This window comes from Suncus etruscus, chromosome 1 (assembly GCF_024139225.1).
Source record: "Suncus etruscus isolate mSunEtr1 chromosome 1, mSunEtr1.pri.cur, whole genome shotgun sequence".
In the NCBI taxonomy this organism is placed as follows: Eukaryota; Metazoa; Chordata; class Mammalia; order Eulipotyphla; family Soricidae; genus Suncus; species Suncus etruscus.
In genome coordinates this window covers 149041094-149066174 of record NC_064848.1, presented here as the reverse complement: position 1 = coordinate 149066174, position 25081 = coordinate 149041094, and the positions used below count along the sequence as shown (strand labels likewise).

Genomic DNA, 25081 nt, shown 5'->3' with positions numbered 1-25081 from the left:
TCTGAGCTCAGGGAATCACTCCTCGTGGGGCTTGGAAGACCAGAGGTGGTTCTGGGAATTGAATCCAGTTCGAGGCAAGCATCTTCCCCACCATATTCTCTCTCCTAACTCCTAACTAAATTTGGTTGGATCTCAGTGTAAACTTGATTTATTTTTTCCAAGAGCTGAAGGAACCTTCCCCTGTCTCTGAGCAGTCTCTTTTTCTGTTTACATCAGCACCCACACTATAAAATGTTGGCTTGATAGGACTGGGAAGTTTAGAATAATTATTTTCATTTTTCTGTCTGTTGGGATAGGAAAAGATGACTGGGAAATGGGTAAAGAAGTGGAGAGGAAAATGAAGGGAAATTAGCTAGTCTTGGATGACTTCCACTTACAAACATCTTCCTGGGTGGAGGCCCAAGAGATGTATAGGACAGCCAACTTGCCTTATATACATCAAGTTCCCTCAAGTGTGGCCAGGCTCATTCCTAAATGCAGAGCCAGGAATAGTACTTGAGTATAATTGCTGGGCATAGTACTCCCATATTCCTCAAGCCCCTCCCCCCAAATAAAAACTCTTCTTCATACGGATAGTAACAGCAGCAGCAGTTACAGGAATAGCAGAAGTTCAGATGTTTCATTCAAGCCTGAAACCCAAAGGATCTTCATGGTCCCTACTCGCATTTTATTTTAATTTTTAAGCTTTATTTATTTTATTTATTTATATTTATTTTTTATTTTTTGGGCCACATCCTGTGGTGTTCAGGGGTTACTCCTGAGTCTGTGCTCAGAAATCACTCCTGGCAGGCTCTGGGGAACATAGAAAATGCCAGGGATCGAACCAGGGTCTGTCCCTGGTCGGGTGCGTGCAAGGCAAATGCTTTACTGCTGTGCCATCATCACTCCATTCCCCCAATTGCATTTTAAACGAAAGCTACACTGACTTTATGGCTCAGGCAAATGATTGAGAAAGCTAAGCTCTGAAGCCACCTTTCAGGATGGAATGATTGCCACAAGTTGTGACTATGAAGAAAGGGAAATTAATGTGGAGAGCCAAATATGCTTGTTGGGGGAAGAAGAGTGAGCAGAGTCAATGTGCAGAAGACTTTGGCCTTTCACCCCTGGGCTAACCAGGCACTTGCTAATAACCACGTTACGCAGATGACAAAGCAACGCTTAGAACTCTGTGTGACTTGCTAGTGGAATTGACCTAGAACTCCATGTCCAGACCTAAAAATACTCTAGAAAAATATACTTACAGGAAACAATAAGTTGAGATCATAGGCACAAAATACTGGCAAATCTGAGTCTCCGAGGCCAGCATTCCGCTAAAAGATTGCATGCACCAAAGAAACATCAGCATGTTTTTGGTTTGTCTTACTGAATAGGCAAGAAGAGAACTATGTGTCTCTGGCAGGGCGCTAACCCTGGTCAAATGACTCTTCAGGACCCTCATTCAGGAAATAGATGGGGTGACACAGAGAAGCAGACAGAGAGGGCCTTTCTTGTTTTGGCAACAGTGATATGGCAGCCACTACTTACCTAGATTCCAAACTAGAGAGCTTTTGTTTTCCAGATTCGTTTCCTTTTCTCATTCTACTAGCTTGGACTCTTGCTCCCAAACATTGCAGCTTCTTTTTTTTTTTTTTTTTGCTGTTGTTTTTGGTTTTGGATCCAGCGGTGCTCAGGGGCTACTCCTGGATCTGTGCTCAGAAGTCGCTCCTGGCAGGCTTGGAGGACCCTATTAGATGCCAAGGATCAAACCGAGGCCTGTCCTGGGTCAGCCATGTGCAAAGCAAACATTCTACCACTGTGCTATTGCTCCGGCCCCACATCGCAGTTTCTTCATTGTTGAATGCTTCACTGTGACCTTGACCATCAGACATACCTACCCAGGTGTGCATGTTTTCCCCTAAGTACTTTTGTTGTTGTTGTTGTTTGGGGGCCACCCCCTAGCATTGCTCAAAGCTTCGTCCTGGCTCTGTGCTCAAAAATCGCTCCTGGCAGGCTCGGTGGACCAGTTGGGATGCCAGAGATTGAACTCAGGTCCATCCCGGATAGGCAGCATGCAAGGCAAAACACCTTCTCACTGTACTATCACTCCTGCCCCTCCCCTAAGTACTTTGCTTTAGGATATTCCGTTGGTTCCAGCTAGGCATAGTTGAAACCTATTTCTACCATCACGAAGTCTTACTTCTGCCCCTGCTGGGGCAGCGCAAGATACCAGCAGCTAGTTGATGCTCGTCTTGCTTTTTCTCCCCTCCCCAGCCCTTCTTCTGGCTCTGTTGTTATCCTCCTAAGTGCTCGGTTCTCCCAGGGCCAGGAGTCCAGCCTTCTAGAATATTCACCAGGTGTCTCAGCTCCCAAGGGCAGGGGTGGGCTGTGTGATTGCAGCCACTCAGGGCTGTGTGCTGGTTCCGTGCTCTGCTATCACAGTCTTGAATTTCTTACTAGTTTCTGAACCGGGGGGAGGGAAGGGAGAGACACGTTCCTTGCATTCTGAGCTCCACAAAGCATCCTGCCGGGCCAGTGGGTGGGAACTCTTTGTGTGGGCAGCTCCAACACGCGGTCTTGTGTTTTGATTTAATTAAAACGAAGAAAAAGCTCGAATGCACCTCCAGTGCTTTCTGCACACAAAGCAATTTCCACGCACCACCTCCTCCAATTGGCCTGTCAGCCCTGGGGAGTGAAGACACCCTTTGTAGGTGCTCTGGGCATCTCCCCATCAATGGGAGACAGTTTCTGAAGTCCTTTCTCATTTTTTTTTTCTTGGTTCATCTCAATCAGAGCTTCTTGTTTAGCAATATTTCAAATAAAGGTTCAGAGTAACGCAGGAGGTCACTAGACTCATCACTGGGATTGATGGGGAGCCCTAAACTGGAGGCCTTAAGAGGGATTGATCTCAGTGTGATTAACCTAGGAGTCACAACTCCAAATTTCTACAGCAACTTCAAAAGAAACCTATTTTAGGGGGTGGTGGGAGAATAGGGGCCATACCTGGTGCTACTCCTGTCCCTGCACTCAGAAATCACTCTTAGTGGGGCCCAGGGGAACCTTATGAAATGTTGGATGCATGCAAAGCAAGCATCCTACCTACTGTACTCTATCTCTGGCCCCAAGGGAAGCCTCTTTTCTTTCTTTCTTTCTTTTTTTTAAAACCTACCCTTAGCCTCCATGGGGTTCTAGAGAGTTTTAGCCTTTTTCAGCTTGTCAAGGCACTAGTCCCCCAGTCCCCAGTTCTTTTCCTTCTTCTTGACAGGAACCATGTTATTGAATTAGGATTTCTCTGCTCCAGGGGTTCTCTGGCACATATCATGGCCTCCTTCCCTGTTAGAATTAGGCCTCAGGTTCCAAAGCCAGGACCCCTGAGAGACAGGGGTCTGGAAGCAAACTTCGATGTAGGAAATAAAACACACACACACACACACACACACACACACACACACACACACACGAGAAACGGGTTCAGGAATTCCAACATGTAAACCTTCAGCTCCTAAGAAGCAGGAGGCTCAGTGGGAAGTCCAGAAACACAAGAGAGCATTTTCCTGAAACTCTTGGTATTTATTAGGAAGGAACAGGACGCACCCGGAGGTGGGATCAGGGGATCTAAACACCAATCCAAGGTGCTGCATTCAACGTTGTTTCCAACAAGGCGAAACAATAACAAGGCATATACTGAATAGGATGGAGTCCGATTAAACCCACACCCTCCCCAAGTGAATTCATGCTAAGATATCAGTCATTAAGATTCCACCCTATCTTTTGGGGAGGCTCACAATTCAACCCCTAATAAACTTCCTTGCTGACCCCAGATTAGTCCTCTTAGTCTATTGATTCCAATTGTAAAATGTTGTTCTTTCTCCTCACAGCGGCCCTCACCGAGGCACACAGCTTCCTCAGAGCTAGTCCGAGTCTGCAGACTTTGGGAACCTTTCCCCTACCTTGTCACTCCCTAACTTGCCTATGATCTCTGGACAACCCCAACTAGAATGAACCTTATGTGGTCTGCCCAGCCCAGTGCCCTTGTCTCTTTAATCTCCCTCCACCCATGCTCTTTCCTGCTACCCTCCTCTTCCTCCTTCTATGTTCTAGGTGGGCGACTATTCCTTGCGAAGGTCCTAGATCTCATGGGTCTCGTGCAAACAGCCATGTACCCCTCATCTCCTGCAGGGCTGGGCCCATGCCTGCCTTCAGTGATTGTCCCCACCCCTGTGTTCCTGTACCTGATGGAAACCATTACTAAAGGGGCACCAAGACCCCTCTTTTCTTGAAACCTCTCTTTTCAAAGAAACCCCTGAAATCACTAATACTAGAATCGTCCTCCTTCTCCCCATCTTCCAAGGAAGAAAAGAGCTAAGACAATTACATGTTGACGCCCTGGGTGCTCAAGCGAGGGAAATAAAGTCTGGGCGTGGAATGAAGAATGTGGTTGCGTGGCACGCTCTGTAATCCCCATTTGTGCTGCTCTGGAAATGCAAAAAGACCAGGAGATTCACTTGAAATCACTTGGGGGTGAATTGGCAGTGAGCTGAGACCAAATGTGTTGATTGTCGTGAGGTACCCTCCTAAGCTTTGGCTGGAAGAACATTATCATGCCCCACCCCATCTTCATTGTGTGAGTTATTTGTCTCTTTTCCTCTCAAACTCACAGGACCTAATGCCATGCCAAATGCACGGTAAACTCTCTGGCCATTGACTAATGAATGAAGAAATAATGTGACAGAAACTGCATCATAGAATCGAAGAGATTTTGCCAGGGACAGGTGGGTCATGTGTGGCAGACACTCAACTTAGCCTGACACCCAAGGCCATCTTCTCAGCTATTAGCCCATGAGTTCTCAGAAGGCTGCAGGAGTCCTCAGGCTGGGTCTGAATTCAGCACAACTGTGTTGTCCATAAAGATTTGTTGAATGAAGGAGAAATACAAAGAACAGAGTAAGGAGCAAGGAGGAGCAAGGAGGAGACAGAGCTATAGAACAGTGGTAGGGCATTGGCCTTGCAGGTGGCCAACACAGGATGGACCCCTGTTCGATTCCCAGCATCCCATATGGTCCCCAGAGCCTACCAGGGGCAACTTCTGAATGTAGAGCCAGGAGTAACCCCCTGAGTGCCACCCAGTGTGACCTTCCCCAAAATAAACAAATAAAATAAATGAGCAAGGTAAGAAGAGAGGATAGAGGGCTGGAGAGACAAGCACTTGCTTTGCATGTGGCCAACCCAGGATTAATCCCTGGCATCCTATAGGGTTGGTTTCGAGAGTACTGCTAGGAGTGATCCCTGAGCAATGTCAGTTATGAAGAAACCTTTCTCCCCTCCAAAAAAAATAATAATAAGAGGACAAAAAGCAGAGGAAGAAGAGAGAAAGGGGATGAAGAGAGAAGGCGGGAGAATGTCTTATCATTCTGCCTAGTCCTTGATGGTGGCATACTCTGACTCCATGCAGGTCACCTGGGCTTACTGATCCTCATTTAAGTGTCAGAGACTCTTCTGGAGACTCAGAATAGATACACTAGTGGACAAGACTAAAGTTTCACACTTTGTGGAACTTACACTAAATTATATATATATATATATATATATAATATATATATATATATATATATATTCTGGGGGGGTTTTTTGTTTTGGGGTCACACCCATTGACACTCAAGGGTTACTCCTGGCTATGTGCTCAGCAATCGCTTCTGTCTTGGGGGAACCATATGGAACACCGGGAGATCGAACTGCAGTGCATCCTAGGCTGGCGCTTGCAAGGCAGATGCCTTACCTCTAGCACCACTGCTCCAGACCCTTACATTAAATGTTTTTTTGTTTTGTTTTGTTTTTGGGTCACACTCGGCAGCGCTCAGGGGTCACTCCTGGCTCTACGCTCAGAAATTGCCCCTGGCAGGCACGGGGGACCATATGGGATGCCGGGATTCGAACCACCGTCCTTCTGGACTCAAGGCAAACAAACACCTTACCTCCATGCTATCTCTCTGGCCCCACATTAAATTATTTTTAATTTTTTAATTTAAATATCATAGTTTACAAAGTTGCTTACAATACAGTTGTTTCTGGCATTCAATGTATGGAACTTACTTTTTTGGTGGTTGTTTTTGGTGGTTACTCCTGGCTCTTTGCTCAGAAATCATTCCTGGAAAGCATGGGGGACCACATGGGATGCCAGGGATTGAACCCAGGTTGACCCCATGCAAGGCAAATGCCCTACCGGCTGTACTATCACTCTAGCCCAGGAACTTATATTTTAATGGGGAGAAGCAGACATTAAAAAGAAGCCTTAGACTAGGAAAATAATCTGCAATGGAACCTGAGAAAGGCCATGCAAAGGCAGCAGGGGGACGGCAGGGCTTCTGACCCTGGATCCTGTCATCACTAGCACTTCATGGGAATCCATATCTGTGGGCCTGGGTAGAAAAAGACTTCCTTATTTTCTCTATTTTTAACCTTTCTTTTATTTATTCATTTATTTATCTATCTATTTATTTTTAGGTTTGGAGGCCACACCTGGCAGTGCTCAGGGGTTACTCCTGGCTTTATGCTCAGAAATTGCTCCTGGGGGCCAGCAAGATAGCACAGCGGTAGGGCACTTGCCTTGCATGCAGCCCATCCAGGACAGACCTGGGTTCGATTCCCGGCACCCCATATGGTCCCCAAGCTTGCCAGGAGCAATTTCTGAGTGCAGAGCTAGGAGTAACTCCTGAGCACCACCGGGTGTGGCCCCAAAACAAACAAAAAAGAAATCGCTGCTGGCAGGCTCAGGGACCATACGGGTTGCCGGAAATTGAACCCAGGTCAACCCCGTGCAAGGCAAATGCCCTTCCGCTGTGCTATCACTCTGGTCCCTAGTCTTAACCCTTCTAATGTCACAGGAGGCATCGGTACCTGTGATGGCGTCATCAATTGGGGCTATGGGGATTTTTATGCGGGCTTGGCGCTTCTTACAGCTACTTAAACTATTTGCTACTTTGTGGCCACTGGACTTGCTGTCCTTTAATCTGTCTACAGAGAAACATATTTAGCGACAGTGTTTCAATGTTATCCGCTACTTGGTAACCTTGTGTATTTTTTAAAGACACTTAAACCCTTCCTCTGAGGAGGCCTAAACTCCAGCCAGCAGCCAAAAGCATTCACAGAACTAAAACTGGCAGAGAGGCGTGAAGCAGTAACAGGGTGGGTAGGACGTTTGCCTTGCCTGCGACCATCCCATATGGATCACTGGCGTCCCATACTGTCCCCTGAACCTGCCAGGAGCAATTTCGGAGTGCAGAGCCAGGAGTAACCTCTGAGCACCACCAGGTGTGGCTCAAATTAAAAAACAATCAAACAAACTGGCGAAAAATATCTCATTTGAAGAAACAGGGTACAATGGTGGCAAGTGGAGAGGGGGCAAAGGTCTCATCCCTAATGTCACACTGAACCTCAATTTTCAGAACACGCTCTCCTCCTCATCCATGTCTACCATCTGCCTTTGCCCAAAATCCAAATGCAGATGCCCAGGGAGATTTAGACCATGTCTAGGGCAAATTGTCACCCCCACCTATGTGCCCTGCAACTCACATCCTTGCCTCTTCAGCTAGTCCACATAGGATTGAAGAACAAGTGAAATAATGTTGAAAGGACCCAAGGAAACAAACAAACAAACAAACAAAAAAAGTACTGTTACAGAAAGCTAAAGAGAGAGCACAAAGATAGAAAAGCTGAAGAGATAGCACAAAGGTAGGGCATTTGCCTTGTATGTAGCCAATCCAGGTTTGATCCCGAGCATCCCCGGAGCCTGCCATGAGTAATTTCTGAGTGCAGAACCAGTAATGGCCTCTGAGCATCGCCGAATATAGACCAAAACCCTAATAAGTAAGTAAATAAATAAATAAACCCAAAATGAGCCGGAGTAATAGCATAGCAATAGGGCATCTGCCTTGCATGTAGCCAACCCAGGACTGACCCTGGTTCGATCACCACCATCCCATATTGTCCCCGGAGCCTGCCAGGAGCAATTTCTGATCACAGAGCCAGAAGTAACCCCTGTGCACCTCCACTGCTCAGTGTGGCCCCAAAACAACAATAACAACAAATATTCTATTCAAAAAGACACTCTCATTGAATCAGGCAGGTAGTCTAAATCTCCTTTAAAAAAAAAAATAAAGATAAGCCTAGCAGCATTTTGAATATGCTGATTGAGTGACCACCTAGGGCAAATGGAATGTGAGCTGAGACTCCTGCCAGGTTTATAAAAAAATATCTTCAAAATTTAAATTCATCTCACACATATAGCGAAAATTTCTTGGTTCTCTATGACAAAACATCCTTTGTTTTTAAAAATAAATGACACTCAGGGACTGTTGGAAAATATAGATATTTAATAACATGGACTATGGTCAAGCACCATCAAGAGGGCTTTAGTGATAGCACAGCAGTCGTGCGTTTGCCTTGCATGCAGCCAACTTGGGACCCAGGTTCAATCCCCGGCATCCCATATGGTCCCATGAGCCTGTCAGGAGTGACTTCTGAGCTCAGAGCCTGGAATAATCTCTGAGTGCTGCCTGGTGTGAGCCAAAAACAAACAAAGAAACAAAAAAGCACCATCAAGAAATCACAAAACCAGTCTCCCTCAGATGAAGTTGGATATATATGTGGGTATAAATCTGAGACTCTCTGGAGCCCTGAGCCTGAAGCCAAAAATCCCCTCCAAGATACCAGCACTTCTAAGGTGCCAAAACCTGAGGAGACCACCAAATCTCTTGACCTGCTAATCTCCCTATCCCCTATTCAACCCTTTAGTGTCTTGGGTTCTCATCCCAGAGGCTACTGAACCTCTCTTTTATAAATCTCTCCTCTAGCAAGGGTGGAACGATAGTGCAGTGGTAGGGCATTTGCCTTGCATGAGACCAACCCAAGATGGACCTGGGTTTGATTCCCAGCATCCCATATGGTCCCTGAGCCTGCCAAGAGCAATTTCTGAGCTCAGAGCCAGGAGTAACCTCTCAGTGCCACCAGGTGTGGCCCCCCAAAAAACCAAAAAAAAAAAAGATGAAGAAGAAGAAAAAGGAAAAGAAAGAAAGAGGAAGAAAGAAGGAAAGAGAAAGAAAGAAGAAGAAAGAAAAGAAAGAAAGAAAGAAAGAAAGAAAGAAAGAAAGAAAGAGAAAGAAAGAAAGAAAGAAAGAAAGAAAGAAAGAAAGAAAGAAAAAAAGAAAGAAAAGAAAGAAAGAAAGAAAGAAGGAAAGAAGGAAAGAAGGAAAGAAGGAAAGAAAGAAAGAACAAAGGAAAATCTCCTCCCAGACATTTGGGACTCCCAGACACCCCAGACATTCCTGACTGCCATGTCAGTCTGTTTGGGTTGCTACCTGAAAACCCTTCATCTCTGAGAAAGCCCCCCCAATTTTGGTCAAAGGTGACAAGGAACACGCTTTGACAAGTGCCCCATGTGACTGCCTCTCAAATGATCTTCCCACAGCAAAGTATTCTTAGGTGCTCCTCGCATACTGCCAAGTCCAAACCATTTCTCGCTCCCATTAGACACACTTGGCTAAGCTCCAATCCCCTACACCCACCTGGCAAGTGAGCACCCCTATCTGCCTATCTCCTCGAAACCTTTAGTTTAACAGGTCTCCCTGAATGAATGCTGTTTCTTCCCACACCAGGTGCAGAGAATAAGGTCCATGTTTTCAGCTTGGCATGAAGATGGTCTGTGTCCATGGCCTCATCCCCAAACAATGCTCAGGTTGGGCTCTTTTTGTTTAGCAATATTCAGCCTTTTCTTTTCTCTTTTGTTTTTGGGCCACACCCGGTTACGCTCAGGGGTTACTCCTGACTCTGATCAGAAATTGCTCCTGGCAAGCACCGGGGACCATATGGGATGCTGGGATTCAAACCACAGTGGGTCCTGGGTTGGCCGCTTGCAAGGCAAACGCCCTACCTCTGGTGCTATCACTCCGGCCCCAATATTCAGCTTTCTTACAGATCCTGCTTGCTTGTTCCAGGCCAGAATTCCTTCCGTGTGGCAAAGATGTGGCCCCTGCTCTCCCTAACTGAAGCCTCCCCCAATTCCCATGGACATCCCGCTTCATTTGCCTCCCTGTGTCAGCTTCCAACTATGCAAACCCTGAATCCGTCCCTTTGTACTGCGCATTTACCAACTTTACCAGGTGGTTTTCCTTTGAACTTGAGCTTCTGGAAAGCAAAGGTTGTGACTTAATCCCTTCTAGGCTTCCAGCAAATGCTACAAAATCTTAGCAAGCAGCCACCACAGAACACTGGGATAAATTACTTGGTGGATGAGAAAGGGAGCCAGGGAGAGCCAGGGTGGGGGGAGCTAAAGGGACGTTTTCAAAGTCCATGGTTACAGCAAGTCCGGGGAGGGATTGATCCGAGAAGGAGAGCAGGATTAACAGTGTATTATTCATGTTTGCTCAGCGCTCAAGCAGGGGAGGGGCTGGGAAAGGCCTGGATTTGGCGTGGAGATTGGGCAGTGTCGATCCTAACAGTCCTTTGCAATTAGGGTTAACCTCTTGCCAGGGGTTGCCACACAGGGGCAAGCTCTTGCATGCCAGTGGGAGGAAACTTTACCACCTGAATGTTACACGGCCCAGCAACATGCAGGCCCACTGACTGAACCCTGCGCTGGGCGGAACCGAGTTCTGCAGTCTGCTCTGGGTTGCTGCACTTCTGCTGCCTCCTTCCTGTGTCTACCCCTCTTTCTTTCTTTCTTTCTTTCTTTTTTTTCTTTCTTTCTTTTTTTTCTTTCTTTCTCTTTCTTTCTTTTTTCTTTCTTTCTTCTTCTTCTTTCTTTCTTTCTTTCTTTCTTTCTTTTCTTTCTTTCTTTCTTTCTTTCTTTCTTTCTTCTTTCTTTTTTTCTTTCTTTCTTTCTCTCTCTCTCTCTTTCTCTTTCTTTCTCTCTCTCCTCTCTCTCTCTCTCTCCTTTCTTTCCTTCCTTTTCCTTTCTTTCTTTCTTTCTTTTTCTTTTTTTTTTTTCTGGGCCATACACGGCAGTGCTCAGGGGTTACTCCTGGCTATCTGCTCAGAAATAGCTCCTGACAGGCACGGGGGACCATATGGGACACCGGGATTCGAACCAACACCTTTGGTCCTGGATCGGCTGCTTGCAAGGCAAACGCCGCTGTGCTATCTCTCGGGCCCACTTTTCTTTCTTTCTTTTTCTTTCTTTCTTTCTTTCGTTTTTGGGCCACACCCGTGACGCTCAGGGGTTACTCCTTGCTATACGCTCAGAAATCGCTCCTGGCTTGGGGGGACCATATGGGATGCCGGGGGATCGAACCGCGGTCCGTCCTAGGCTAGAACTGGCAAGGCAGACACCTTACCCCTGCGCCACCGCACCAGCCCCCTACTCCACTTTCAACATTTCAACATCCACTGTTCTCTCCGCCATTTGGGAGGGGTGTCACACCCGCAGTGCTCAGGGTAACTCCTGGCTCTACGCTCAGAAATCGCTCCTGGAAGGCTCGGGGGACCATATGGGATGCAGGGATTCGAACCACGGTCTGTCCTGGATCAGCTGTGTGCAAGGCAAACGCCCTACCACTGTGCTATCTCTCTGGCCCCACTCTCTCCGCCATTTCTGCCTAATGTTTTCAAGTGCATCCTGGGCAGCATGAGGGTGGATGGTACACCAAGCCTTCACCCATCTCTGGTCACCAGAGATGCCTCTCTACAGGGTAGTGTTGCCCTCTGCACTGCATCTGGCATGCAGCCTTTTGCTCCCTGAACTGGCATCCCAGAGTACGCATCAGATTCACTTTAATGTCGACATCACAGTTTCTTCTGCATTCATAGTCCAGTGCTGGGAGGGTGTACAACTTCTGTCTGCAGAATGTCACTCTAGTTTGTTTTTTTTTCTTTCAGTTTTTGGGGGGCGGGTTATTTTTTTTCTTCTAGTAGCCACAGAAGAATCGGACGGATATCTCCCAGCCAATCCTGATTTTCTCGGATGGATTCAATCGCAGGTTCCCCCCCTCACCCTGCCAAAGCTTTCTCTGCCTTTGCACTTTAAATTGTTGCTCCTAGTATTCTGAGTTTGGATACAAAGTCTACCTACACTTTTCCTTTCCTCTGAGTGCATAATGGCCCATTTCTAAAGGTTTCCCTTAAGGAATCTTTTAATCATTAAACACTAATCTGTTGCAAAATGTATCACTTCAGCGAATCAAAGACTTAAAACATAAAGATTTAGCATCAATGTATGGTAGAGATTGATACAGAGAAAAAGAAAAAGACTGATACTGTTGTCAAAAAGAAAAGGGGTGAGTGGGTGGGAGGTGAGAGAGACTGGGCCAGAGTCTGATGGAACAGAAGGGTGATTTTCTGTTCAATAGACAAGAGCCTGAGAACAGGGCCAGAGAGATAACACAGCAGTAGGGCATTTGCCTTGCAAGCAGATTCAGGATGGACAGTGGTTCGAATCCCAGCATCCTATATGGTCCCCATGCCTGCCAGAAGCAATTTCTGAACACAGAGCCAGGAGTAATCCTTGTGCATTGTGGGTGTGACTCAAAATTAAAACAAACAAACAGCGCCTCAGAATAGCTTCTCCCTAGGACATTCTGGAAAGACAAAATCATAGACATTGGATAATGAACAATCCCACAGAAAGAAGAAAGAAGACACACACACACACACACACACACTGGAATATATAAGGTATGTCAGCTGTTGCAAAATTTATTTACATATATATGTATATGTCTTAATCTTGTGGCCTTTGAGGCTAGAGAGGTCTTGTGCATTTTTATCATTAGAAGCACTTACTCTGTAAGAAAAATGAACCTGAATTCAAGGTCAAAGCATTCCCTCATATTGACTAACACCAAGAAAGATGTCACTTGTGCCATTGTGCAGAAGGGCAAGTGTGAAGAAGTCGATTGCATAGGTGTGTGCTAAAGCCTCTTCTCTTGCCTTTGTTTTCATTTCTCTTAGCGTTGTAGCATCTCAGAGATGGGATGCCCAAATTCAGGAGAGGCTTTATGTGAGGAAGGGAAGCAAGAACAGGGACACTGTCACATGGGGTTCCAGGAGAGGTTAAAAAAAAAAAACCTGGTTCCTTTATATCTTCCTAACTACGGGAGTGGGTAAGCACTGTGTATGGTTCAAAGCATGTAAGACAGAAAAACACAAGAGTTTGGGGTAGAGGCTTTGCTCTCAAGAATCACTCCTGGTGGGCTTGGGGACCACATGGGATGCCAGGGATCGAACCCAGGTCCACCTCATGGAAGGTAACAGCCTTACTTGCTATACTACTTCTTAGCCCCCAAGAGTGGGACATTTGAGAGGATTCTGCATCTTGTGCATATCCTGGGTGCATTCTCCTGAGTTTCCACACAAGGAATTTTTGTTTTGCTTTGTGTGTGGGTCAGACCCAGTAGTGTTCACAAAGAATTTTTGACTCTGTGACCTAGGATCACTGCTGGTGGACTCAAGGACCAATATGTGCCAGGGATCAAACCTGGGTCGGCCTCATGTCAATCAAGCAACTTTACCTACTGGATTATTATTGTCCCAGCTCCCAAACAGGAAATGCCTTTCTTTGGGACCATTATCTTTCTAATCTCACTTTACTTATTTCTTTCCCATCCTTCCATCCTCCTATCAATGAAGGTAATTTGGCCAAACTAGAGTTCACCTTCATGCCAAATAAACCCAAAACAAAACAGCTTTGTTAAATGAGCTTATATTGCTGAACTTTTTTTTTTTTTCAAACACTAGGTGAAAATGCATTGACTCAATAAATAAAATGAGGTCATTGCAGGCTCTCACCAGCTCACCTGTCCCTTCACCAGGTGAGCTCTCTATTGCCCTCTACTGGCACCTCCCACCTGCTCCTTCAATGCCCACCTGGCAACCTGGCACAGGAGACATTTCCAGGCTGAGCTGAAGAGTCCTCCTTCCCCCAGCTCCTCCCCCCCAATCATTCTTACCAAAATCACTAAATTTTAATGTAGAGAACAGGGGCTGCTAAGCCCAATGGCCAGCTCCATGACACTCATTGGCAGATACTACCCCTCCTTGGATGCTGGCCTTTGTCCTGAGATGCCAAGGTTTTTGGTTTGTTTGTTTTTGTTTTGGGGCCACACCTGGCGACGTTCAGGAATTACTCCTGGCTCTACGCTCAGAAATTGCTCCTGGCAGGCTTTATGGGATGCTGGGGATCGAACCTGAGTTCGTCCTAGGTCGGTCAATGCCCCACCGCAGTGCTATCACTCTGGCCCTGCCAAGGTATATTTTTTTTTATCCTCGTAGTCTTTACTCTTTTCCTCTTGCCATCATCCAGATACTACCACTCCTCAGAGTTCTGTCTGGGATTCTCTCCACTTTCTTGGATTCTCACTTTCTCCCTCCATGACAGTTCAGCTTGTTGGGCTGACATTTTGCTCCTAGTTCCTGGAAGGAAAGGTGGCAAACTGATGTCCTCAAGATGTCACTTCTCTCTCTCTCTCTCTCTCTCTCTCTCTCTCTCTCTCTCTCTCTCTCTCTCTCTCACACACACACACACACACACACACATTCCAAATGTGTTTAACATTCCCCCATTTATAGATTTTTTGTTTGTTTGTCTGGGGCCACACCCAGTGGCACTCAGGGGTTACTCCTGACTCTGCACTCAGAAGAAATTGCTCCTAGCAGGCTCAGGGGACCATATAAGATGCCAGAGATCAAACCCGTGTGGAAGGCAAATGCTCTGCTGCTGTGTTATCGCTTGGGCCCCTATAGATATATTTTACTTACTTGGACTAACATATCAGGTGCCATCCCTGTAGGCCCCCCCCCACTGATATTGCTAAGTTGGAACTGCAATTGATCCCCTGAACCTACATCATGGTTTTGCCAGGCCTGTCTCAGGGGTGCCCAGAGCACTCATATTAGCCTGCAGCAGGCAAAATCATCAAACACAAAGCATGTTTTATAATAACGCGTTGAATAGTTCCTGTCGTTTATTGAACACTGCATTGATAGAGAAGCATCGAGTGCCCTAATTCAAAATCTGAAGCATGCTTTCTACTGAATGCCTATTGCTTTCGTATCATCATAAAGTAGAAAAACCCTCCGTCGAACCGTCGTAAATCAGGGATTGTCTGTGTGTGATTCCAAGTCTGCTGGTTCAGTGGAATGATTTTCCCTGGCGTTTTGCATCTCACTCATACAGCTCTGGACATGATGGTCTGAGTCAAGGTGGGGATTTATCTGTTGGGTTCCATCTTGTGCTTTTTGGGGGGCACCTCATTTTCTTATCCAAGACTATTTCCTTCCCAAGAGGAAAGAGACCCCTGCCATCAAAAAGCTTGATACAGGAATCCTTTCATTTTATTTTATTTTTTATTTTAATTACCCTCCGTGGCTACAGTCCCTTGGCTAAGCTCCCTACCATCACAGTGTTGCAGGGACCAGTGGGGTTAGCCATTGGAATGTGCATCCTCGTCTTTCTGGAGGCTGGAAGTCTGGGAACAAAGTGTAGGCAGCATTGGTTTCTTCAGAGGCCCATGTCTGTGGCTTGAAGACAGCTGCCTTCTCTGTTGCTTCATGAGGCCAATTGTTTTGCGTGTATCTGTGTTCTAATCTCCTTTCCCTGTAAGAACCCCAGCTGTATCAGATTAGAGTCCATCTGAATGACCTCATTTGAACTTAATGACCTCTTTAAAGACCCCCAACTCCATACATGTTATTCCTAGGTTTAGGATTTTAACATTACAGATTGGGACCTGACAGAGCGGGATTTCTGCCTAGAATCACTCACAGCTGGACTTTCGCAAAGCCCTGATCAGTGAGACCTGAATCAAGAGATTTCTATATCAAACACAAGTGCAATGGAGCCTTGCAAACCCAGTTTGGGGCCTAGAGTACCTGCAAGGAAGGAACCCGGTCTCTGCACTAAGAGGAAGATTCTGCTTTGGGCCAACAGAGTGTGCATGGTGCGTGCGAGTAGTGCGTCGGTGTTTGTGCAGTTTATTTGTGTGTGCGTGTGTGTGCGTGTGTGTGTGTGTGTGTGTGTGGTGTGTGTGTGTGTGTATATGGGCAGGAAAAGAGAGAAAACACAACAGAGCTGGCCATGGGGAGTTTCCTCGTACTTGCCATCCGTTGCAAAACTTATGCAAAGTAGGTCAGGCCTTCAAATACCACCTTTTGGGTGTATTCTGTGATGAGGAGTCTCACATCTCCTATTGGAGGCAATGTTTGGGCTGCAATAATCCCCAGGATCCAGAAAGCAGATTGGGAAGTAACAGTGAGGATTTGGCCCAGGGGAGACTTGGGAGAAAAGTGTCCTGTTGGGCAGAGGCTTGGAGGAGCAGAGGGCCTGAAGACAGGTATTGGCGGCCGGCAAGCACACCCGGGTGACAGAGAAGACGAGCTCAGGACAGGACAGACCTGAAGACAGCCTGGAAAGCAGCTTCAAGCAGGACCAGAGATCACTTTCCATGCTGCTGCTTCTCCTACACACACAGTTCTTCGCTGACCACAGGGGGGTCTCAAAACTCCCCAAATTTCTTCACCCTCTGGAAGGAGGGATTAGTGCCCACCTTTCAAACACCCACTGTGATAGTCATTACATGCACTCAGTCTTTCACGTACTCATTCAACATCCATCCATCATATTAGTTAATTCCCTATGCAGATTCATCTATTTCAGTTTCTTGATTTCCTCCTCCATCCATCTCATAATTCTGTTCATTCGCTCCCTCATTTCTTCATCCATTCATAAGCTCGCTCACTCCCTTCCCCACTCCTTCACCCACTCATTCTCTTCATTCCCTCCTGCCTCTTTCATTTGTTCTGTTCATTCACTCGTTCCTTTATCCATTATTCTGTTCATATCCTTCCATCATTCCTTCACCTCTCATTATGTTAATTCCCCTCCTTCAATCCTTTGTCCCACTCAATATGTTTACTCGCTCTCTCATCCCTCCATCCACTCATCTAGTCATTCATTCATTCATTCATTCACAGTCAGCCCGGCCTTAACACATCCGCCCACCCACCCATCCACCCATCCACCCATCCATCCATCCATCCATCCATCCACCCACCACCACCCACCCATCCATCCATCCATCCATCCATCCATCCATCCATCCACCCACCCACCCACCCACCCACCCATCCATCCATCCATCCACCCACCCACCCATCCATCCATCCATCCATCCATCCATCCATCCATCAATCCATCCATCCATCCATCCATCATCCATCCATCCATCCATCCATCCTTTTCCTTGTCCCACTCCTTCAACCCATCATCCAGCCCAAGCCCATCTCAACACTCCTCACCTTCATTGATTCCTCCACCCATCCCCCACTCCCCTCTCCTTCCTTCTTTCCTTCACGCATTCATTCATTCATTCATTCATTCCTTTCTCTCCCTCTGGTCCACAGGCTCCAGAGCGCCCCCCGCCAAGCCCAGTCGGGGTGGTGCGCAGCTGGCCGGGGAAGGGAGCGCTCCCTGGCGGCGGGGCACGGGCGTGCGGGCACACAACACACAGACACAGACACACACACACACACACACACACACCGCACAAACACACACACATATAAACACACACACGCACACACACACACACACTCGCGCGCGCGCGCGCCTGCGCGAGCGGGCTTGGGGCCGGGGCCCGGCCGTCCCCGCCTCGCATCCGTGCCATCGGCGCTCGATTGCGCGCGGCCGCGGCGGGCCGGCTCGCTTTCTCTCTCTCTCTTCTCGCTCTCTCTCTCTTTCGCTCTCTCTCGCTCGCTCGGCCGCGCCGGCCGCCCCGCCCCCGCGCCTCCTCCGCGCCGCCCTCCGCCCTCCTCCCGCCGCCCCTCCTCCGCCGCCCGGGCAACTTTTGCCGGCGCCCCCGCGCGCCCCGCACGGCCCATGCGGAGCTGAGCCGAGCCGAGCCGAGCTGAGCCGGGGGCCGGCTCCCGCGCCTGCAGCGCCCGCCCGCCCCGCCCGCCCGGGGTCCCCACCGCCCTCCGCCGCGCGGCCGGCCGGCCCTGGATCGCGCCCCCGGGCGCCCCCGGCTCGGGCCCGGGCCCGCGGCGGCGTTGGCGGCGGCGCCCGGCCCACCTCGCCCGCCCTCCCCCGGCGCCGGCCCAGCGAGGCGGGGATGCGGGCGCCGGCGGCCCGGCAGCGCCGAGCGGCGAGACCCCAGGCTCAAGATGGCAGGAGCCGCCTGAGGCCGGAGGGGCCGAGCCCGCGCGCCTCTGCCCCGCGCCTGTGCCTGCGCCCCGCGCCCGTGCCCGCCGCCCGCGCCCCCTGCCGCCCCGGCGCCGTTGCCATGAGCCGCGCCGCCGCCCGGCCCCGATGGCCCCGTGTGCGCGAAGGTAGGTCGGCGCGCGGGCGATGGGATGGGATGGAGCGGGCGGAGGGAGGCAGGCGGGCGGGCGGGCAGGCTGGGCGAGCTTTGTTCTGCCCAGCCGGCTCGGGGACCGGACCCCCGCCCCAGACCCCCGGCCCGGAATGGCCCGGGATCTGCTTTCCAGGGGGGGAGAGGGAGCGAGAGGGAGGGAGGGACAGGCGGGGGGGCGTGTGTGCGTGTGCATGGTGTGTGCGTGTGTGAGTGTGTGTGTGCGCGCGCGAGCAAGCCAGCGAGGGGGAGCCTCTGGCCGAAGAAAAGAAATGAAATGAGATGAAATGAAATGAAATGGGGAGGGGGCGCCCGCCCAAGGCAGCCCCCGGGGACGGCGCTCTGGATCTGGGTATTTTTTTTTTTTTGCAATACAGAAAAAGGTGGGGTGCTCCGGATCGCACCCACCACCCCTCTGTACACACACACACACACACACACACATACACACACACACACGCACGCACACACACGCACACCCCCCCCCCCCAGGAAATTGCCTCTGGACTCCCCCGGAGTGGCACCACTCCGCGTCTGTCCGGCTGTCCCTCCGCACACCTCCCCCTTGGCATCTCTGCACTCACTCCCACCCCACACCCCTTTGATTCTCCAGCTTTGCAAGCCTAAGCGGGTGTTGGGGGGCCCGGCGGATGAGAATGGAGGGGCCAAGGTGTTGCCACAGGGTGGAAAGTGCCTCTCGGAACAATGAAATTAGGCCAAAAGCGCCCCGCATGAGCTTTGGGTCCTGGGAGGCGGAATGAGGGGGGGGAGTGTAGTTTTTCTGGGGAGGGGTTAAGAATCGGGGAGGGTTTTTTTTTTCCTCCCCTAGCTCCGTCCTAGTAACACCTCTGTGGTGCACCTCTCACTTGGAGTGGGTCGGGTTATTTTTCTCCTCCCTCTATCCGCTTCCCCTTTCTCCCTCTTCTTGATAGGATTGTCTTTGGGAAGAAAGAAGGTGAGATCCAGGGGGGAGAATTCAAAAGGGAAGAAAAAGAAAGAAAGAAAGAAAACGGGGGAAAACCCAGTTCATTCTTTCTGTACACCGGCTCCTTATCTAGCTCGCTGGATCTTTGGGTTCTTCCTAAGCGGTGTGGCGTTGTCAGCTTCCAGCCAAAAACCCAACCAGAATCAACTTAAGTTTCTGCACTTACCCCGGGGTGGTTTTTCTTCTTTTGCTTTTGCGTTGCTGGTGGGAGGAGAAATTTTAAAAGCAAAAGTGTGTCTGATCTCCCCCCCCACCCCACCCCTTCCCTTTCCAGTCAGTCATTTCATCGTGAAAATGTTTCTCTCATGAAATCATTGAAACGGCAGCCTTCACATACTTTTTCTTTGCGTCTGCCCTTCTGGGTTTCTTTGGGTTTTGTTCAGATATTCTGTGGCTGAAATAGCAAGTGGCAGCAGGGCCAGTTGGGGTTTGTGGAGGTCGGAAGGAGGGGCTTGGAGGGGCGATTTGATTTTAATCCTTCTGTAAACGCAACCACAGTTGGGGAGACAGGAATGCATTAATAGTTTTATCTCTGTTACGAGAAGCCGATTAAAACACACACACAGGCACACACACACACACACACACACACACACACACACACACGCACCCCACAAACTTATCTGAAAAGAAAATCTGTTATTAGTTCCAGGGCTCCGAATGAATTAGGTTTCTGGGCGGAATAAAGTTACCAGTTAGGCCGTGGATAAGGAGACTGTAAATAACGTATGGACTGTAAATATTTTTTTTTCAAACTCTCTTAGAAACAAAGGGGCTGTTTAGAAGGCAACAGAGAGATGTTATTCCAGGGGCTTTCCTCTTTGATTCTGAAGAACACAAGGTCCATTTAAAACGTTTGACAAAACAAAAACGAAATTTCTGATCCCGCCAGCAGGCACCATAGAAGGAGCCGGTGGCTATTGGAACAGGCCTGCAGAGCCCATGTCGGGCCTTCATTGTTCATCTGTGTCTCGGGGAGGGGGACATGGTCAATGCTCCCACTGTCTGCCGAGTGTTAAAATGAAACAATTTTCTCTTTATTAAGTACTTCCTTGAGACTCCCTCTGCTGGTCACTCTGGGTGAACATTAGACAGGGAACTTGCCTTTGGATCCAGAGCTGCAGACCCTGCCCGCCTGGCTGGCTGGCTGCTCCCTCGCCCTGTTCCCTGGTGGGGCACTGGCTTTGTGAATTGGGATGTATTTGATCAACTGTGGAGAAAGCCTTTTGGGCCACTGCTCATTTCTGCTGACCTTTCCCTCTTCCCCAAACCAAATCCATATGGAATGTAGGCCATGCCCCTGACGTTAAAACCGTGACCTTTTCTTTTTCTTTTTTTCTTTTTTTCTTTTTTTTTTCTCTGTCCTGTTCTTTAAGTGCAATTACATCTGATAAAGACATAGGGTGTGGGAGCTGTCAGAGTTTTAAGGATGGGTTTGGATCTCAAAGGTCTCACTCAGGAGCTCCCTGTTATTTGCAAGTCTTCCTTTCTCCTCCCCAGGGTGGGGGGGGGCACTTCTGTTCCCTGATTTCTTTGTGACCTGTTTGTGAGAGGGCTCTCTCTTCATATTCCTGAGGCTTTGGAGCCCAGATTTTCCTAACGCATTCCTGAGTATCTTTCTAGCTCTTCCAGGTCCTCTGTGCTCAGCCAACCCCAGTGTGAGTCTTTCTGAAAAAGGGTTTCTGAGAAAGGGTTGATCCTGGTCTCAAATCTACAGTTGACCCTATGTTGGAACCTATGTTCACTGACTGGGAAAAAGTATCACATAGGAGGCAGTGACACCCCCACCCACCAACCCACTTTCTGTGGATTCTCGTTTTCTCACACCCTAGCTGGAACCTATAGAATTCCTGCTTCTCAGCTTTCCCAGGGTGTTCTATATCATTCCGAGTCTTTGAACACCTTCAAAAGCAAACTTGGGCTGTTGTTTTTCTTGGGGGTGGTGGTGGTGGTAGAGAAGTTCAAGGAGAGAGGGTGCATTTCAGCTGGAGGCCATGGGGGTACAGTGACCCTCGTTGGAATCTTGGTTGAAGGTACGGATTGCAGTTGTGGACCATTCTGAGCCTCCAGAAATGCTGAGAGAAATGCAGTCTGTGAAACAGGGTCTGTGTGCTATTATGAATTAATGAGTAGCAAAGTGTAATCAGTGTTCGCTGACTTGCTTTTAGCGATAGGTTTATAAATAGCCTGTTAGTTTTCTGTGGTGTGGTACTGCTTAAGTTAAAAACTTAAACTTAGACCCAAAAAAAAGGTTTATATCCGTTGAAAGGTTGAACATCCGCCCCCACGATTTTGTTTATGCCATCAGCTCGCTTTGAGAGGCTTCTTGCGTCTGTCCTGCCAAGGTCGGTGTTGGCCCAGCTTTTGATGTGAACAGTGTCTCCCCCCTATTTCAGGCGCATTGGGTTGTGCTGGACCCGAGATGTCCTGTGACTCTGGCCTTGGCTCCGGCTCCCACTGTCAGCCTTACCAAAATTGTCTCTCTGAAATCTGTCATCTCTGGAGCCCGCGGCCTCTCTCCAAGCTGCCTACCAAGAACCAGAGTGTGTCATCTTCCATTAAAAGAATTTGATGACACATGTTCTAGAACATCTTTCCCTGTGTTTATGTTTTATATTTTTAAAGCGAGCAAGTATAAATATTGTTTTCATGCTCATCCCCTTTGGTGAGTCAGGGCTCTTTCATTTCATCCTCGGAGTCTGGACAGCATGGCATGATTCAGTCCTCGAGTTGAAGAAGCCTGGGTTCGACCCCGGCTCAGGGCATGGCACTGAACCTCTCTGGGCTCTGTTCGAGGTTTCTCAGCCTGCTGAGATGGCTCCGAAAGATTTTTCTCCCTCCATGTCAAATGCCTCTTTTCCAGCTCCTTATAGGCGTGAAGACCTCAGGGAAAGAATAGCCTACAAATAGTTTCGAAAACCAATAATAGCAACATTTCAATTATTAATCTCCTGCTAGTCCTTTTCCGGTCGGGGCAGCACCCACAGTGGAAACCCCCCCTGCCATGATCCCAGCAGAAAGAGCCCCTTTTGACTATCTCAGGGCCCTTCCCACCTGCTGGTCCCAGGCAGGGAAGCTGGGAACTACACCTACCCTCCTGGCTTCTCTTCCCCACAGGGGCCAGCTTTGCCACTGCTCTGCCACTTTAAAAATGAGCAGATGAACTGCTGGAAGAGTTGGAGCTGGGCCTCTGCCAACCTTCCAGCTTCCGGGAAATGCTGGCAGATAGATGACCTTTGTCCTCAGCCAGGTTCCACCTTTTACCCGGCTCTGGGCCCCAAGAGGTGGCCCCAGGAATTTGCTCCCACCTCACATGGCACTGGATGGCTATGCCTGTAGCCAGTTTGTTCAGACAGTTTGTTCTCCCTTCTCTCATCCTCACACCTTGGGGCCTGGTCTTGGGGAGTTCCAGAGTTTTCTCTGGAACCAGGAAGTGATGAGGAGGAGATCATTGTGACTTTTTTTTTTTAATTTGTTGGCTTATTCTCTCTCTTATCAGCCCAGCTTGTTGGTAGTCTGGGAGACTCCAGCCCAGCTTGAGGGTCTCTATTTGTGCAAATCCTGCTTGAGAAGTGACCAGCAGAGCTTATAGAAGTGTCCCAGTGCAGGCTTGAACCCCACTGGCAGGGGCCCCATGACAGGATCACGTGGCAGCACTCTGGGACTTAGTGTGATTCTGATTGTGGGGACTAGAGAGGGGAAATGGAAAACCTGGAGCAGAGCAGGACTTTTTTCTTCTGGAAGAACTCAAGGTGTCCACTCACCCCTTCTCCCGTGTCTTTCTCAAGCCCCCTCACCACACTGGACTCTCCCTGCCACCATCCCTGAGGAGAGTGCTGGACTCTGCATGCTGCGGGTTGTGCCCCACCCCTTCTCCCAGCCAGGCTTGATTCCAGGCACCCCTTTCTTTGTGCAGCTCCCTCTCCTTGAGGTCTTCTGGGGCTACCAGAAGTGAAAGTCAGAGTTCTGAGCCAAGTGGGCCCAGCTCAGATGCGACAGAAAGCTGGGGTCAGGAAGGGCTGGGTCCCCATTCCAGAACTCAGCCATTCTCTCCAGTGTTTGGAGGGGGGGGGATCCTGACTCTCTTGTTTCTCCAGAAGCTTCTTCCCTCTTTGGAGCCCTCCCAAGTATGTGTTTCTGGAGAGAGGACATTCCACTGACACTCCCCTCATCCTTCCATTCTGCATCCTCACCACTAAGATTCTTGATTTCTCCTACAGCCCCGAGACTCTCCACTTGGGGTTCAGGCTCTCAGGCACTTTTGCTCACGGACCCCCCATCTCCCAGGAGAGGGACACGACAACAGAGAGACACTCCCCGAATTTGCTGCTGGGCCAAAGTCTCAACTCCCTGGAGCTTTGTGGCTGAGGAGGGAGAGGGGAGCTCCAGGTAGGTGGTCCCCGGCACCTCACTCAGGAAATTTGGGGAGAAGATAACCCCAGCTCCGCCTTTGGGGTTCCCAGAGCCTGGAGCAGTGTTAGCCTAGGGGCAGGGACTGAAGAAGACCACTGTCTTCCTTTCATCCACAATGGACCATGACTCACACTGATCAGTCCATTCTCAAAGTCTTTTGTTTTATTTCTTTTTCCAGGAAAAAGCCAGACTACTAGGTTTCCCTCCCACTGCATGCAGTCACCTAATGATCCGGGACAAGGGTCACCCTGGCACCTCACCCAGTATCCTTCCTGCCACCTGTTCTGCCTTGGTTCTATCTCCCAACCCTCTCCTAGATTCAAAGGTAGTGTCCAGAGCCTCTTGTTGGCTGCTCTCACTCTCACTCTCCTCTCTCTCTCTCTCTCTCTCTCTCTCTCTCTCTCTCTCTCTCTCTCTCTCTCTCTCTCTCTCTCTGTTTTCTCCACATTAAAAACAAAAACCGCAGTATCAAAACCGAATGCAGCTCTTCATAATAGAGGCCTCATTAGCTGGGTGGACAGAAGGAAAAAGAAATGACTCCATCTTCTTACATCACTGGGAAGCCCCCCCCCCCAGGGCAAAGTTCCAGTACTGACTGCTTTGGCTCCATCTGTCCCAGTACCCCATGGTGCCCCATGACCTGTGCTCTTCCAGAAAGGGGGCGGTCGCTTCTCAAGTTGGGCATGTGGGATCCAGAACTCACCTGGGCCCTCTCACAGCCCGATACTAGTGGTGGCTTTCTCTGGCTGGCTCTCCCCTCCATCCTCCTCATCCTCCGTGTCTTGGGTTTCTCCAGCCTTTCCCTGCCCCTATAGCACTTAGGCATCTGCTTGCTCATGTTGAAGTCCACTCTCCTCCTTCCACTTCCAGTTCCCTCTTGGAATGATCTCCAGCACATATGACAGTGGGGACAAGCTGCCCCCCCCTCCAAGTGTCAGTGTGAAGAGTCACTCCCTAGAAGGACTCCTGAGTTGGCTTAGAAAGGACAGTGTGTGGAATGTCTCTACTTAGTCTGAGTCAGCTGAGGCCAGACCTGTTCTACCAGGTGAGAGAGAGAGCTCGAACTGAGTAGCTGGGAGAGAGAGAGAGAGAGAGAGAGAGAGAGAGAGAGAGAGAGAGAGAGAGAGAGAGAGAGAGAGAGAGAGAGAGAGAGAGAGAGAGAGAGAGAGAGAGAGAGAGAGAGGAGAGAGAGAGAGAGAGAGAGAGAGAGAGAGAGAGAGAGAGAGAGAGAGAGAGAGAGAGAGAGAGAGAGAGAGAGAGAGAGAGAGAGAGAGAGAGAGAGAGAGAGAGAGAGCTCGAACTGAGTAGCTGGGAGAGAGAGAGAGAGAGAGAGAGAGAGAGAGAGAGAGAGAGAGAGAGAGAGAGAGAGAGA

The 25081-nt window shown here is 49.1% G+C and overlaps 1 protein-coding gene across 1 annotated transcript in view; it reads left to right on the top strand.

Moving 5' to 3' along the window:
- Nucleotides 1-18199: 18199 nt before the first annotated feature.
- HIPK2 (homeodomain interacting protein kinase 2) overlaps nucleotides 18200-25081 on the top strand; it is a 172531-nt gene continuing 165649 nt past the window's right edge. Inside the window, exon 1 of the mRNA XM_049775970.1 lies at nucleotides 18200-18288. Coding sequence (XP_049631927.1) covers nucleotides 18243-18288 — 46 coding nt within the window. The 5' untranslated portion in view covers nucleotides 18200-18242. The remainder of the gene's footprint in view (nucleotides 18289-25081) is intronic.